The 16196-nt window shown below is 43.2% G+C and overlaps 1 protein-coding gene across 1 annotated transcript in view; it reads left to right on the top strand.

The window, feature by feature from the left end:
- The window catches only part of LOC309835915 (guanylate cyclase soluble subunit beta-2-like), a gene marked incomplete at both ends in the record, with an annotated part of 63924 nt that extends 50461 nt beyond the window's left edge, over nt 1-13463 (top strand). The window contains 2 exon segments of the mRNA XM_082675632.1: nt 12961-13121; nt 13204-13463. Coding sequence (XP_082531758.1) covers nt 12961-13121; nt 13204-13463 — 421 coding nt within the window.
- Nucleotides 13464-16196: the final 2733 nt, after the last annotated feature.

Below are 16196 nucleotides of genomic sequence, written 5' to 3'. Positions count from 1 at the left end.
TGAGAGGAAAAAATCAGAGTGAAGAAAATGGGAAAACCAATTAAAAATCAGGAATTAAAAAAATTTTAAATCAAGGAGAACTAAAATGGAGGTTAACAGCCTCGAAATATGTCATAGCTAATGTGATTCAACTGGTTAATGTCCATGATCAGTTAAAGTTATTGGCATATAATATCTTTACACAAAAATTTGTCTTCATTATAAGTTCTTCACACATCAAAAAGTTTTTCAAATTAAGCATTTGACCAAAAGAAAAATCAGTTTACAGAGAAGCCTCTCACACTTTCCCAGATTCAACAAGTGCCATTGTGAAAGTTCAAGATGCCCAGACTTGCAGGGATAATTTATTAATTGAACCTGAGCTGTCTACTACTTTGCCTGTGATTAATGAGCATCAGAAATACACACTCACGCATATAATCATTAGTCATTTTAGCTTCCCAAATATTGAAATACATTTAGAAAACCATTCAAAATCTTCGTGGCCATCAACTTATGATAGAAAAAAATTAAAAACCCTCTGATTAAAAAGGAATTGGGGGCTTCCCTGGTGGCGCAGTGGTTGAGAGTCCGCCTGTCGATGCAGGGGACGCGGGTTCGTGCCCCGGGTCCGGGAAGATCCCACATGCCGCGGAGCGGCTGGGCCCGTGAGCCATGGCCGCTGAGCCTGCGCGTCCGGAGCCTGTGCTCCACAACGGGAGAGGCCACAACAGTGAGAGGCCCGCGTACCGCAAAAAAAAAAAAAAGGAATTGGTTTTGCCTTTCTCTTTAACACATTTGAAAATATTATTATAATCTTGTGATTGTGACTCAAAGTGATTGTGATTGGCAAAATCAGAATTGATTTTGACCCAGCTCTTGCAAAAAATAGTGTATGTGTGTTTGTGTGTGTGTATCTGAATATTAACCATGCTTTCAGGTAACATACGTATCGTATCGTGACTGCATGTATGCGTATAGCTCCATAATACCTTAGCATCTTCAGAGAAGTAAAGCAAGTTGCTGGCCAGTGAGAGTACCGATAAATCAGTAGGGATGGAACAATGCAGGAAAGCTTTCCATTAGCCATTCCAATAAAAACATATCAAACTTCTTTACACTTGATCGTGGGCAATGTGAACTTTGAAAAACCATGCCCTTTATTGAAAGAAATAAAATGAGACAGTGAGCAGACTGTATAAAAACCACATGTGGGATTTTTCAGATTTCAGTCTTCATACCCTTGACAATATCTGTTCAGACTGAGCCACGGTTACTCACAGAAGTGAGCCACAGTCCTCAGATGGATCGGGGTGGAGAAACAGTTGAAAGCCTCTGATTTAGATCAAAATGTTAATAGTGGTCATCTTCAGGAACTAGAATTATGGGTGACTTTATTTTTCTCCTTCATGTGTTTGAGTTTTTCAAATAATAATGTAATGGGCTTTCCAGCAAGATGTTTAAATGAGTGGGCACTGGAGCCAAGCCACCAGATTTGGAGTCTGGCTCTGCTGCTTATTGGCTTGTGCAAATCACTTTCCACCTTTGGACTCTCAATTTTCTCTCTGTAGAATGGCAATCATCACAGTGCCTACATCAAAAAGTTATGATGATTAGCAAGATAATGCTTGCAAAGCACATAGTGCCTTGCACATGTACTGTGCAATAAATGTTAACTATTTTTTTTTAAAAAATCCTTATACAACCCATGTCTGTATGGATTCTTACAAAAATAGAAAGAGAGTGGAAATCCTGTCTCACTGATGAAATCTATTATTATTTTCATGTGCCACATTGCCTGATGGCCTGGTATAAGTGAGCACTCTCTCCAGTTCCTTCTGTGCCGCACTTCCCTGTGTTTTTCATTCCTAACACTCATTGCAACCTGAAATTGATTTGTTTATATACTGGAATCAGCCGTCCTGTTGATTTTAAGCTACCAATAGTTTTAACAAATGGCTTGCAAAACTCCTGAATATTTAACAATTGGCTTTCATGAACCAGCACACCCCTGACTATCTTCGACTTTGACAATTTCAACATTTTAAACTGCATTTTAAATGGTAGTTTGGGTTTGACGATGAAGGACAATAAACCCCCTGTCCATACCCTCAGGCCAGCACAAATATGACAATTTGTAGGCAATATTACCAGCTGTAACTAACCATATAACTGATGGACCATTTTGCTGGGTTGATTTTAACTATTGTGGAGGTAAAACAGAAGATTTCCTTGGAAACCTATAGGATTGTAAAAATAAGACCCCTTATTCCTTCCCCAAGTAGCTCCAACGCTCTGAGGAAAGGAGCAAAGTTGAGCACCTCTGGATTTTTTTTTTTAAGATCCAAGTATTTTCTTTGTCAATTTACTTCAAAAGTCAAAATAATATAGAAAGGCGTATGTTAAGATATCTTTCTCCTATTTCTACACCTGTGCACCCGTTGTTCTCGTTGACAAAATTGTTTTTTGTTTTGTTTATATTTTCTGTATTAAAATACAAGTAAACACACATGGGTGTTTGTATTCCCCACTCCTTCCTGTGTTACTCAAAAGAAACTTTTTACAGCGCTCTCCACCTAGCTTTTTTCACTCAACAAAACCGGGAGTTTTTCCGTGTCAGTGTAGAGACCATCCTCATTCTTTTTTATAACTGCATATGCTTTCATTATGTGGCAAGTTAAAGGTGGCCCCAAATTCTTTGCTTCTCTTCTCATTGAGAGATGGATTCTTGAATATGTGGTGGCCTTAGTGACTTGTTTGGCCAACAGAATATAGTGCAAGTGAGGCTGTGTTTGTAGGTCATGAATGAAGCTGTCTGTTCCCACCTCCTGCCACTGGGGACACTCCCCCTGGGGGGCCAGGTGCTTGGGGAGAAGTCATTGATGCCCCTCAGACCTCCATGCTGTGAGGTAGCCCAAGCTAGCCCACATGGAGAGACCTTGCATAGAGAGATGCTCGGTTGGTCCCCAGCTATTTCTGCCATGCTGGCCCACACCCCAGATAGGGCAAGGAAAACAGTGGAGACTTCAGGTGATTCCAGCCCAACTACCATCTGACCTCAACTCCACGAGAATTCCTAAGTGAGAAGCACCCAGCTGAGCCCCATCAACCCACAGAAGTGAGAGATAATAATACATTGTTGTTCTGACTTCTGTTATTTTGAGGTCCTATACCAACTGATAACCTGAACAGGTACACATGATTTATTTAATTAGCACCTCATAGATGAGCATTCAGGTTGTTACCAATCTTGTGTTATTTCAACCAAAGATGTAATGAATAATTTTGCCTGTATATCTTTTTTATACTGTTTCAAGTATAAGTTCCCAGAACTAAAATTAGTGAGTCAAAGGAAAAATGCATTTGCAGTCTGGTTTATTTCCATTCATTTAAAGTGTCCATTTGCTCACCCATTTTTCTATTGGCTTGCCCTTTTACTTCTCAGTTTCTAGAAAATTAGTTCTTTGTGATGAGGTGCAAATTTTTTTTCCCCACTTGTCTTTGAACTTTGCTTATGTTGATTTTTGCTATAAAGAATTTTAAGTCTCCCAAATTTCTTCTATTACTTTTAGCATTTAATCTTTGATCCACTTGGAATTTGTTCTGATGCATACATATATAGTTACTAGTTACAAAATTATCTTGGTAGTATTTAAACACAGGGATATTTAATTCAGGGAGATTTGACATCTTTATAAAATTCACTCCTTTTATTCAAGAATATTTGCATTTGTTTAAGACTGCTCTTGTGTCTTTTAGGATCAATTTAAAGTTTTTTTCATATAGATCTGGAACATTTCTTAGGTTTATTCTTGGTTACCTTGGCTTTTTTTTGTTGTTACTGTAAGTGTAAAAAGGTCTTTTTTTGCATTGCATCTTCTAACAAGTTGTTTAAATGCATGAAAGCTTTTGAAAATGTTCATTTTATATTAAGCCACCTTACTGAAATCTTTTCATAATCTTCAGATGATCCTTTTGGGTTATCCAAGTATACATATTATGATAACTTTACTCTTCAATTTTTGTATGTCTAATTTCTCTTTTCTAACTGTTTATAACATTTAAATCTTATTCCTGCCTTTAATAGGAATGCTATTGGTATTTCTCCTTTAAACATAATGTTGACTTTCAGTTTGGTTTGTTAGGGAAGTACACATCTGTTCCTAATTCACTGAATTTTTTACGTCAGTAATGGACACTGAATTTTACTTTTAAGCATCTAAAGAGATACATATTTTTCTTTGATCATTAATATGTTGAATTCACATAACTAGACTTCCTAATGTTGAACTGAAATGGAGCAGTACCCTATGGTCCTTCCCTATGTCCCCAGACTGCCTTTTGTCTGTAGAAAAACTTTAGCCAAAGAATAAGTTTAATCAGAGAAGTGAGAAAATGCAGAAACAAAGAAAATCGGTCAAACAGGACAAAACAATAATAGTTTAGTCATGGAGCAAAGTTAAGGATCTTTATTTCCTTCTCAAGGGCTATAGGTAATATTCTGAGCCCTATCCTGTGAGCTGGCTTGTAGATCCTATAACCCCACCAGACGGAAGAAGTTAACTACACGATGACCAGACTGTAGCCATGACATAAGCTGCCGCGATTCCGAGAACTGGCCTCAAGGAAATGGGAACAAACTGACCCTGGAACTGAAGCCTAACTCTACTTAAAACAATCAAGATGATGCTGATCAGATCACTGCAGGACCAATTTCAAGATGATTGTCAGAGCTGACCGTGCTGTTTGTATCACTATAGGTAGCCCCCTCCCTCCGTTCTGTCTATAAAAGCTCTTGCCCCACTGGTTGTCAGTGGAGGTGGGGGGAGTCGGCCTTTGGCCGGGAATTTCCCCCCACCAGCCGCCAGCCTCTGAAATAAAGCAAACTTTCCTTTCCACCAAGCTTGCCTCTTTATTGGCTTCTGAGAAGCGAGCAGCTGGACACCCACTTTCAGTAACAGAACCACCTTTGCATTGAATAAACCCCGCTTTGTCACATTGTATTATTCTTTTGAGTTCCTTGAGTCTATTTGGTAAGATTTTGTTTTTTTTGCATCAGTAAAGTTTTTTCAGTTGTACAATTATTACCAGGTTTTTGCGTCAATATTATGCTCACTTTGTGTCCTGTTTAAATCTTTTTTATACCCATATCCATTTAATTTTGCTTGGTTTTTCTCATTTTGATCCTCTAAGCTCCTTACTTAAGCTTTTATTGTTATCTCTTTTTCCTTCCAATTCATCCCTGTTTCTTTGGTTTCTTTCTTTTCCTCCTATTTGTACCCTGGACCCTGTCAGCTCACATGTTGTCTCTTGTTGTCCTGTTATCACTGCCAAATAGATTCCTGCGTCTCTGCTTTGTGCCCAGGCTTTGTAGAGGTAACTGCTTCATTAAATATTTTACATTGGTAGTAAAAATACTTTTTTTCTTACTGTTTTTGTCTGCTCTCTGGCAGCATTTTATCTGCTGTTTATTTTTCCTGATCTTTTTTGGGTCTGTATCTTTGAAATAACTTGGGTTTGTTCTTTTTGATGCCTCACCTTTGAGGCAGGTGAGTTTTTCTTGGACCAGATACTTGCAGGGCCACATCCCAGCCTAGCAGGAATTTTCATTATGAACCAGGGTCTTGTGCTGGTTATAGATATATTGCCCCCAGCCAATAATGACAAGCAGCTGTGGGGTTTTTCAAAAAGCATCTTTTTCCCTGCTGCTTGTAGGTAGGGCGTTCCCTGCAAGTATGCGATTTTTTAAAACCCCATCACCTCTACTTTCCACAACCAAACTGGGTCCTGGAGGGTTTTTGCTGCCCTGTTTGTACATCGTCTCTCTGTTGTAAACATGACGCTTAGATTCTGTTCCTCAGCTGATCTCTTTTACAAATGCATTTTGCTGACTCATCCTGATCTCTGCAGTCAAGTACTGTCCTCTCCTCTCCCTCCTATATGCTCCCCTGCTTTTTCCAGCCCATCCACCTGTTTTGTAGTTTTCAGCTTTAACTCCCTATTTTTCGTGAAAATGGAAATTAAGCCTTCATTTCTTATTTCCCTTTTGCTTTCTACAACTTCAAAGAAGAAAAGACAGACCTCCCACCTTCACCTTAAACCAGAAAGCTACGCAGATGTTAGTATTTCAAATTTTGACATGAAAAGCCTAAATGATTGAAGCAGCTAATTTTGAAAATCCTTTAAAGAAAAATAATAGGATAGGGGATTTCATTTTCCAGAGCATATAGATATCTTGAAGACTCAGGTAGATTTGTTGCCAAATCACACTCATTTCCCTGATGCTCAGCAAGCCAAAACGCTGAGACACCGAGGTTTGCAGCAAAGAGAGGCATCCGAGCAAAGAGGTCTCAGATTCACCTCCCCGAAGGCAAGGGGTGCAGGTATTTATGGGATAAAGTATAAAGCAGCAGGGCGGTCTGGGGCGTGGAGAGCTCGCAGAAAGGTTACTGGGGAAAGGTGGGTAATTGTCATTCTGTGCAAGTGTAACTAAGCTACAGGCCTCTGCACGTTCAAAAACGGAGGCACCCGGCCTGATCTGAGGGTGGAGTTCTCGGCCCTCTGACATCAAAAGGTCACCTAGAGGACACTCGCGCATGGCGGGTTGGAGGGTCAGTGGTCCTTTCCAGACTTAACTTTCTCAGCTCCATATAGACACAGGTGATGCCAAGTTTCTGGAAAACACCTCGGGCAAACATCTTGTTTAGGCTCCTTGATCCTTGGATGACGTGCAGGTCTTTTGCAGCAACAAGTAAAACAACTTTGATGTGTAAAGACAGGTTACAGGTGAAATGGATTTAACTGGTGATTACCCCCGGTTATAGACTTAAAGTATTCAGGGTATTTTCTTAGTTTATCATTTGGGCAAGACGTCTTATCTTTCTGGACCTCATTTCTCCAGTGAGGGGAAAGGCTCTCTAAAGCCTTAAGACAGGGTGGACAACCCAAGGTTTAAGTCCAAGAAACGAATCACGGGTAGTGGAATCTAGGCTCAAGGCTGCTTGGATGGGGGAGCAGCTTGGGCCTCTGAAGTGTCAAGTGAAGAATTAACTTGTAGAGAAAAATGACTAGGGCCTGGCTCTGGGCTAGGAACTTTACATATGTTAATACTCCTGGGAGCACGTATTATTACCTGCTCCATTTTAGAGGCATGAGAATAGGGGTTTCAAGGGGTTAGATAACTTATTCAGGATGGCAGAGCCAGGACTGAAATCCTGGCCTTCCTGGTTTTGGGGCCAAATGTTCTTCTCGGAGCAATTCTCGCAGGTGTGAAGGCCTGTCCTGCCTGACATGCGTGGGCTGCGGTAGCATCTCCAGTCTCCAGGGCCCTTGCCTCCTGCCTTCCTTCCCGTCTCCATGGCAATTTTTTAAAATCCAGGCCTTTTAATACGTACTGATTTAGTCTCTAATCCTGAATGCAACCGAAATAACTGGATCCCCCTCTGCTCTCGGTTCCTTGATGACCGAATTCGGGCTGTTACGTGTTACGGTAACCACGTTCTGCCTGGCCAGGCCAGTGCTCTGGAAACTACACTCTAAACGACAGGATATTTACTAACTTTAACAAAATTATTTAGACAAATCATCCATTTAAAAAATAGACCAAATAAATATCTTTGAAGACCCAAGGAATCTTTTACCCAGATCGTTTCTTAAAAATAAGACAAACAAAAAGCCATTGGTGCTTTTGCTCACATTAAAAAAAATAAGATATACTGCATTTTGAAAACTTCTCATTGTTCACTAATGAAATCAATGCAAATAACCTTGGTATATGTTTTTTTTTTTAAAAAAAGATCAAAAACTCATTTCCGAAAAATTCATTTGCTTGGAAATTCATTTTACCTTATGAACTTCCTTGGCCTTATAAACCTGTCAGCAGAGCAAACTGGGAGCCAGTTTCCTGCAGCCATAAATTCCACCAGCCTTTTTACAAGGCCTTATTCTTTGGAAATGTAAATGCTTGTGTTGAAAAGTATTCACTGGGAAGATAAATGAGCCACAAAATGATTAGTGCCCATTAAGTGATTTGTCACCTCTGCCTGGTGAGGGCTTTGAAAATTGACGCCATTCTTAGCACCTGAGTAAATGAGGTCTCCTGACTTCACTCCTGCCTGGGCCTGCCCAACCCCAGGGCCCCTGGACAGGCCACGTCCACCCAGGCCTGTTAGCCAGCCTTTGTGGACTCTCCCAGGGGCAGAGGTTCTAACCACAACCTGACTTGGCATTTCCACTGCCACCTTTAGGCCACAGCACCAAGCAGAGGAAGAGTGTAATTATACCCTAAAGGGATTCTCCAGAGCTGAGACTGCCTCAGGAATTCTCCACTTTTCCTTCTGAGCAAAGGGCAGGTGGGCGCACAGTAGGTGCATGCGTTCCCAAAGGAGCTCTTTGCTCCTTTGGGCCTGGCTTCGGGCCACACCTGCCTAAATCTAGTCATTCCAGTTCAGGCCCACCTTCTCCACAGAGCCCTCCCTCTTTCACGGCTCCTCTCTTCTGTTTGAGAACCTACACTTCCATCCACTTCAAACTCCTCTGCTGACTTTCAAGACCTAGATAACCCTCCTCACCCAGTTTATCACCCACTGGATTCCCTGAGCAGCCCTGCTGGGTGCTACAAAGAAGAGAGAAATCACCATCAGCTCTGCCAATTAACGCTGATGCATCTCAGAGTCGGCTGTCTTCCCCAGAGAAGAGTGGAAAACTGGCAACGGATGAGTTTACGTTTCCTGGAGGAGAGTGCTTCCCAAAGGCAGTAAGTGACATGCGCACCCTAATCAAGGATAATGAGCTCTTATCAAATATTCAAAATAAAATTAATTAACTTCATTTGATAGGTCAGTGAAGCATGCATGGGGGAGAGGGGGCAGCCGAGTGGTGGTGTAGATGGCTGATCATTGTTAAAAACAACATTCTCAGGAATGACTTCGCACTGTCGGGATGTTCTTAGTCATGACCCGCTCTGAAATGGCTCTGAGTTTTAGTTTTGAGTTCCGCCTGCTTGTCCTAGTGGCTCCCCTCCGGTACTGTTGAGATAAAAGGTGTTATTTCTTCCTCTGATCAGTGTGCCTGCCTATTGGCAGAAAACAGTAATTTTGAGAACAGAAATTTTAAGAAGTCTTCCAAAAAATAAGAAGAGATTGGCCTTGAGTGGGAGCCTGGACCTTGGGAAATACAATTGTCAAGGTAGAGATGGGGCAGTAGAGGAAAAGAAGGGGAGTGAGGGTATCAGGAGGGGCTGCACATGGAAGTCCTGGTGCCCAGACCACACAGCACACCAATTATATCAGAATCTCTAGGGGTGGGGTCCCAGCATGTCTTTTTTAAGGCTTCCAGATGATTCCAAAGTTGCGTTGCTCCCAATACTGAGTGTCACTCTGCTTGGTCCAATGGGCTGACAGTGTACAGACGTGGTGAAGGAGGGAGGGGACAGGAAAGCTGGAAACCTCATGGGGGGAGCCGTGTGCAGGTCCTGGCCCATGGCTCCCCAGCCCTGTCACAGATCCAGAACATTCGTCTTTGTGAGAAAGAAATTCTGACAGGCTCTGACATTGCTAACTTTCCTGAATCAATTTCATTCTGCCGTTTTTAGAAGTATGTACATTCTTTGGGTTATTAGAATGTAGTTGATAAGTTCTGTTTCTTAGTTCCTTTGAGAATTTCCACAGGGTAGCCTTAGCCCTAGTCCTCTGAGATCATTTTCATTTTCCTTTCAGAAAATAGGTAGTAAATCATTTACGAAATGTCAAATACTGTGCAGGGTTCTGGGGATACAATGGTGTGTTGACCATACCGCTCTCTGCTGTGAGGACTCACAGCAGTTGTATGCAGTTGTATTCACGGCCGAGGTTTATCACAGCTGTGTGATAAGGACACAGGCGAATCACAAGGAAAGGGGAGTGGGAAGGATCAGGTGCAGGCTTCCTCAGGCTCGTTCCCCCCGCCCCCGCGAGAGGGGTCACGCAGAGTGCACCCCCAGCCAAGTGCGGCCACAGGCAGGCAGTGACTGTCTGGGAGACCACTGGAGACTTCGGCTTGAGGTCTTTACTGGGGGCTGATCACGTGAGCACCCCCTGGCCAGCACGTTCCCAAATTCCAGAGCCCCAGTAGAAAAGCAGGTGTTCAGCATACACCACATTGTTTGTGCCATCTGGGGCACAGTGGGCCGCTCGGAGGATCTCAGTGTGAGAAGCCAAGGTTCTAGACATCGACCAAGGGCCAACCCTGCAAGCAGGCAAGGAAGGTGGTCTCAGCCCTGCTGTGTGACCTGTTTGCTGCAGAAATGCTAAGCTGAAACGGTCTCTGCCTCCCTGAAGCTCTGTGTAGTTGGAGAGAGAAACATTTGTCTAATCGTTATGTGTACAGATATCACCACGTCTCTGTGAAAGTTCCAGGAAGGAGATGTACTGGCTGCCAGGAGAGCTGCTGCAGGGAGTCTGACCTGGCCTGGAAGGTCAGCCGAGCCTCCCTAAGGCTTCCCATGGCCAACTCAGAAAGATCAGAACTTAGTTAATTCGCAAGGGCTGGCAGAACCTTCTAGGTGAGGAACAGCAGGTCTAACAGCCGTGGAGCCAGAAAAAAAAAAAGTAGTGTGTCTGTAACCGAGATGGAAGGGTTGGAGTTCTGGCAGGCAAGGCCTTGCAGGTCACGGGGAGGATGTGGGGCTTCACCCTAAGAGCAGTGAGAAAGCACCGAGAAGTCAGAAGTGAAGCAGGGGGTGGTGGGATAGGGACTTCAGTTCTTACTTCGAATTTGAGTAATTTGGTTACTGTGTGCTAGGGAAGAAAACCAGAAAAGGGCGAGTAGCAACAAATGTCAGGTTATTTTCTGTGTTTTCTTTAATCAGTCATGTTTTTTTTGCTTCACCTCAGTTTTGTAGACAGATACAGTAATTCTCAGTCTGGTTGTGAAATACCCCAGAGTATCTGCAATGATTTCTGGGGCTCTTAGTAAATCTTCAGAGCAAAATTAATTAATTTCACCATCCGGGTACATGTCAAATGCATACAGTTTAAAGCGAAACATAGTTTTGACTGGGTAAGTGAAGCCAAGGAAGCAATGGCAGGGATCTGAAACTGTCAGAGCTTTGAGGAAAGAAGAGTAATTAAGTGATTACTTATAGATTTGCTAAGAATACACTTGAATACTAAACACACAATAGTGAAACATCAATTCTTTCTCCAAGAAACTTAATTTTAAAAACTAAAAAAAAAAAGCTTGAAGGAAAAAATTTAAGGAACTCATGGTATAAATATACCCAGTATTTTTAAGGTTATTATTTTTGTATTAATGTAATAGTAATATATGTTTGTCATAAAAATTTCTAACATGAGACAAACAAGAAGAAAAAAGGACAGGAGAGAAATTACTTATACTTCGAACACCAATTTTAAAAGCTAATTTCCCTCAGCTCTCCAATTTAGTTTTTTTTCCAATTATTCACTATTTATAGTCTCACAACGAATACTCTTATAGCTAATGCTTTGCACACATTCATGATTATTTCCTAAGCCTGTATTTCTAACAGTGGGTATTGCTGAAGCAAAGGCAGTGCAAACATTTAAAGCTTTTGACATTTGTTTCCAACCCGGCCTCCCCAGAAGTTGTACCTTTTTATATTCTCCTTAGCAGTGCCCATTTCCCACAGCTACTCCAGCTCTGAGCACTACTGACAATTTGACAGAGAAGGAGCATCTCGTTTTATTGTTTTTTTTTTTTTTTTTTTTTTTTGCAGTACGCGGGCCTCTCACTGTTGCGGCCTCTCCCGCTGCGGAGCACAGGCTCCGGACGCGCAGGCTCAGCGGCCATGGCTCACGGGCCCAGCCGCTCCGTGATACGTGGGATCCTCCCGACCGGGGCACGAACTTGCATCCCCTGCATCGGCGGACTCCCAACCACTGCGCCACCAGGGAAGCCCAAGCATCTCGTTTTATTTGTGCATCAATGACTCACGTGCTTTCGTGGAACACACGAAACACACTCAGCTCTGTGACGAGACCTGGGCCATGTGATCTCTGCCCTCAAGACAGCTGACAATCAGGTGGGAAACCTGATGCTTGGTGGCAGCTGGCTGCAGAAGGGAGGGGGTGTATGTGAGAGTGCTGGGAAGCATTTCTGTCCTGGGGGGTATTTCTGAAGGAGGAATCAACAGGATTTGATTCTTAGATAAAACAATGAAGTTGGTTGCACGAAAAGTGACTATAGGGCTGCCAGCTAGAAAAAGGATAGAGGAAACTGGATATTGGAAATTGGGTAACTAAAAGGACCTTATTCAGGGCCAAGGAGACAGTTCCTAGAGGAGCCTGGGTGGGGGTGAGGGTGGTAACAGCTCTTGCTTTCTCTTTTTAACTTTTGGAGGAAGCATCTTTACTTGTGTAAAGAAAAAACAATAATGAATTTCTGTAATGTTAGGTGTGCTGCATTTGAAATGTTAGTAGTTATTCAAAGTTCAGAGGCCAGTGGAATATGAGGTTGGGGCACAGGTAAGAGAGTAGGGCTTCCAGTGACGACCTGGGTGTCCTCAGGATCCAGTGGCTTTGGCCACCAAGGGCTGGACGAAATCTGAGGCAGTGAGTACGCGTGTGAGCGTGTGTGTGTGCTGAGAGGGTGGTGGAGGGGAGGCAGAGGGCCAAGACACAGCCGAGAAGTGGAGCCAGTAGAAGACACAGAACTGTTCCACCAAGTCTTTCTCAAATTGGGGGAGCCTCACACAAGTGGGAGCACAGTGCCCACACAGGTTTCCCAGGGGTGAGTCTTCCAGGAGGAGGGGAGAGTCAGCATCAAGCCAGTTTTCTCTCCCACCCTGAGATGTGGTCCTGAAAGGAGAACCGATTTGCTCAAAGACACACAACACACCCCGAAGTTGCTCTGGGCCAAGATATATGTCCACTGACCTCCAAGGACAGTATTTGGGATCGTGCAAGGAGAAGGCAGAAAAAGCCCGATTTTAACACCACAGTGTTATGCTGACCTATGTGTCAGGCTCTCGATTCTTACCCACGTGGCCTGGCTATCAATCAAACAGGAAATTTCTTTGGAGCGCTCGCTCTTGGAAGCCTGTGCTACATCCCGAATTCCACAACTGACTCCTAGAATTGAGTTTTTGGAGACGAGGATTCACTACAACTACACCACACGATCAGGTACGGAAGCGCGGGAGTGTTAAAGGTCCTACAGATTAAAGAAAATTTCCCTGTGTGAAAGGAGGTGTGTAAAAAATTACAGAGTACTTTCCAGAACCTACTTACCTGATGGAGTTAGTTAGAGACTCAGAAACAAAATTATTTCCCAAAGAGAAGGTTTGGGGTCCTGTTGGAGGCACGAAGATCACCCGAGTGGCTTCCACCCGAATCCTCCTGCAGGTCAAGCTGATGAGTCAGCACAAACTCCTGGACTTGTCTGCACAAAACCTGCCTACGCCCCCTAAACGTCTTCACTATGCATCAGAATTCCCTGCTAAATTACTTTTTGGCATCTACTTCTAACTTTCCCCCATATCTTATGCCCGCACTCTAAATAACTACAATAATGCACACATTGGACAAATCTTTTAAAAATGAAGCAATGTTTACAACTCCGGCACACCATAAAATGCACATGTTCAGGTATTGTTATGAACTAGAAGCTGCCAAACTGATAAGGAGTAAAGAAAGGGCAGGCTTTCTTTTTTCTTTTTGGGGGGGGGGGGGGCTGCACCATGCAGCTTGCGGATCCTGTCTCCCTGACCAGGGACTGAACCCCTGCCATGGCAGTGAACGTGCTGACTACTCCCCCTGGTCCTCCCGGCAATTCCCCCTTTTTCTTTTTTTTAATAAGGGTAGAAACTCGGTCTGTCAAGTCTTCTGGTGTGGAATCTAGTACTTACAGTCACCACATGAAAACCTAAAAGTGCTGTCCTGACCCCAGGAAAACAGCAGGCCAACAGGGTCCAGCTTGAGAAATGACCCGATTTTCACAATGAGCCGTCTCCTCCCAATGTTCTGAAACCTGAAGCACCAGACTTAAAAACGCACACCTTTATGGTGGGTAGGCTGGGGCAGAGGGGTGATATGGCTTGAATTCCTCAGGGCAGAATCACACTAGGGGTGCTTTCTAGTTCCATGCCAGTCGCCTCCAGGGGGAGTTGCTGCTGCCTGAAGGGACTAGCGGTATTGATCACAGAAATAAAACATTCCTGGTTAGTCCTTTACATCTCTTGGCATTCGGTGATTTTCTAGGAAGTGCAGAAGAAAAAGTTTTAGCCCTTTGGGAGTGTCTTAAATCACGTGAGAAGCAGCCAAGTCTTACGTGGATCTGTTGTCACTTGTCCCTTTTCTGTCTTTGTGCTGCCACCTAGGGAGAGAAGGAGAATACATGTTGTATCCTGGTGAGGAGAAGCAGTCACCTGCAATCCCGAGGACCATCTGCACCTTCCAGAACAGAAAAGCAAGGCTGGTTGGGTTAGTCCTGAGATCAGCAGCTGTGCATTTGTGCTTCAAAGAGAAGCCTTTGGGACTTACCTGGTGGCACAGTGGTTAAGAATCCACCTGCCAATGCAGGGGACAAGGGTTCGAGCCCTGGTCAGGGAAGATCCCACATGCTGTTGAGCAACTAACGCGCCACAACTACTGAGCCTGTGCTCTAGAGCCCGCAAACCACAACTACTGAGCCCATGTGCCACAACTACTGAAGCCTGGCCACAACAAGAGAAGCCACTGCAGTGAGAAGCCTGCACACCACATCCAAGAGTGGCCCCTGCTCGCTGCAACTACAGAAAGCCCGTGCACAGCAACGAAGACCCAATGCAGCCAAAAATAAATAAATAAAAAAGAGAAGCCCTCAGGCAAAGGAAGCGGTTTCCTTTGGGGCGACCTCATTCTAGGGCTAATGTTAGGCTCCTGGAGGTGGGTGAGACGCACATTTTCCTTCCAGTGTTCAAAGGGAGTGAAATACAAAATAATGTTAAGCTTGCCCAAACTCAGGGAATAGATACCCTCATTTTAGGAAAAAACTGATAATACAAGAAACAGATGAAAAAAGTTCTAAGGTGAATAATTCTTAAACCATGTTTTCTTCTCTTTTCCTATGCAGATCCAATGTATAAAAAATAAATATAGACTTGCTGGTGGAAGTAGTAGTCCTTAATATCCTCCTGAAAAATGCCATGGAACAAGTGTAATTATTGAAAGCTGGTTTCTTACTGATCACAAAGTCAAACAATTTACTCTGGAGCTATAAGGTATCAAAAAAAAAGAAGTTGATGGAAATCAGACTTCTATGCTGTAAGTGGATAAGATGTGACAGAGGTTAGACCTTCCCTGACCAGCCGCCTCACCAGAACTCTGTCCACTTCCCTGCTCAGCTTCTTCCACAGCCCCCGGCAATATCTGACACTCCATCTAGCTGCCCCCCAGAGCAGAAACTTCTCGAAGGCAGGTATTTTTTGCCATGTGGACAGCTGCATTCCTAGTGCCTAGAACAACATTTGGCACAAAGCGGGTGCTCAGTATATGCTCTTAAAAGAATAAATGAATCTAAGCTTATTCCTTGGCTCCTTTTTTCTTTTGAAAGAACTTATAACTTGACTAACTTTAATTTTACACATTCTGATTAAAGCACATGTGTAAGGTAACAATTCTCTTAACATCCATAAAGAAGCTCTGATTTTTCTGTAAATCACATTCGGTGCTTCCCTCCGCCCCTCCCTGTCTCAAATAGGCTTGATTAGTGTGAGACCATCAAAATAACATTTATTAACAAAAGTACAGTAAATGCTAAAAAGCTGACAGCTGAATTAAAGACTTGGCATGCAAATGCAATAGCTAAGTAGAAGCTTTCATTCTGGCTCAGCACTGCTGAGGATAAATTGACCTGCAGAATTCATTATGAATAGAGCAAAAAGATGAAACAGAATAAATCTGATTTTTCCTTTCTTAGGATAAAATTCACAATTAAAACAGACTACTGAAGGAGAAATGGCCATAAAGCTATATACACAACAATAAGAACCTTGGGGAGGCAAAAAAGAGAGAGGGCTGGGCTTGAGGGTGGAAGGGCAGCCTTGGGCTTGGCCACTCACAGTCTGGGTGTCCTCACTTGGACCATCTATGAAACAGGGATACACCCCCCTTCCAGTCTACCTTAGAAGGTTGCTGTAAAGATTAATTTAACTACTGATACAGGATTGCTGTAAAAACTGTAAAGTACTATTAAACATAAGGTACTTTGCATCAGCCTAA

This window comes from Grampus griseus, assembly GCF_964374135.1.
Source record: "Grampus griseus genome assembly, chromosome: 18".
In the NCBI taxonomy this organism is placed as follows: Eukaryota; Metazoa; Chordata; class Mammalia; order Artiodactyla; family Delphinidae; genus Grampus; species Grampus griseus.
Note: the sequence above shows the minus strand (reverse complement) of the source record. Positions and strands in the feature narration are given on the sequence as shown.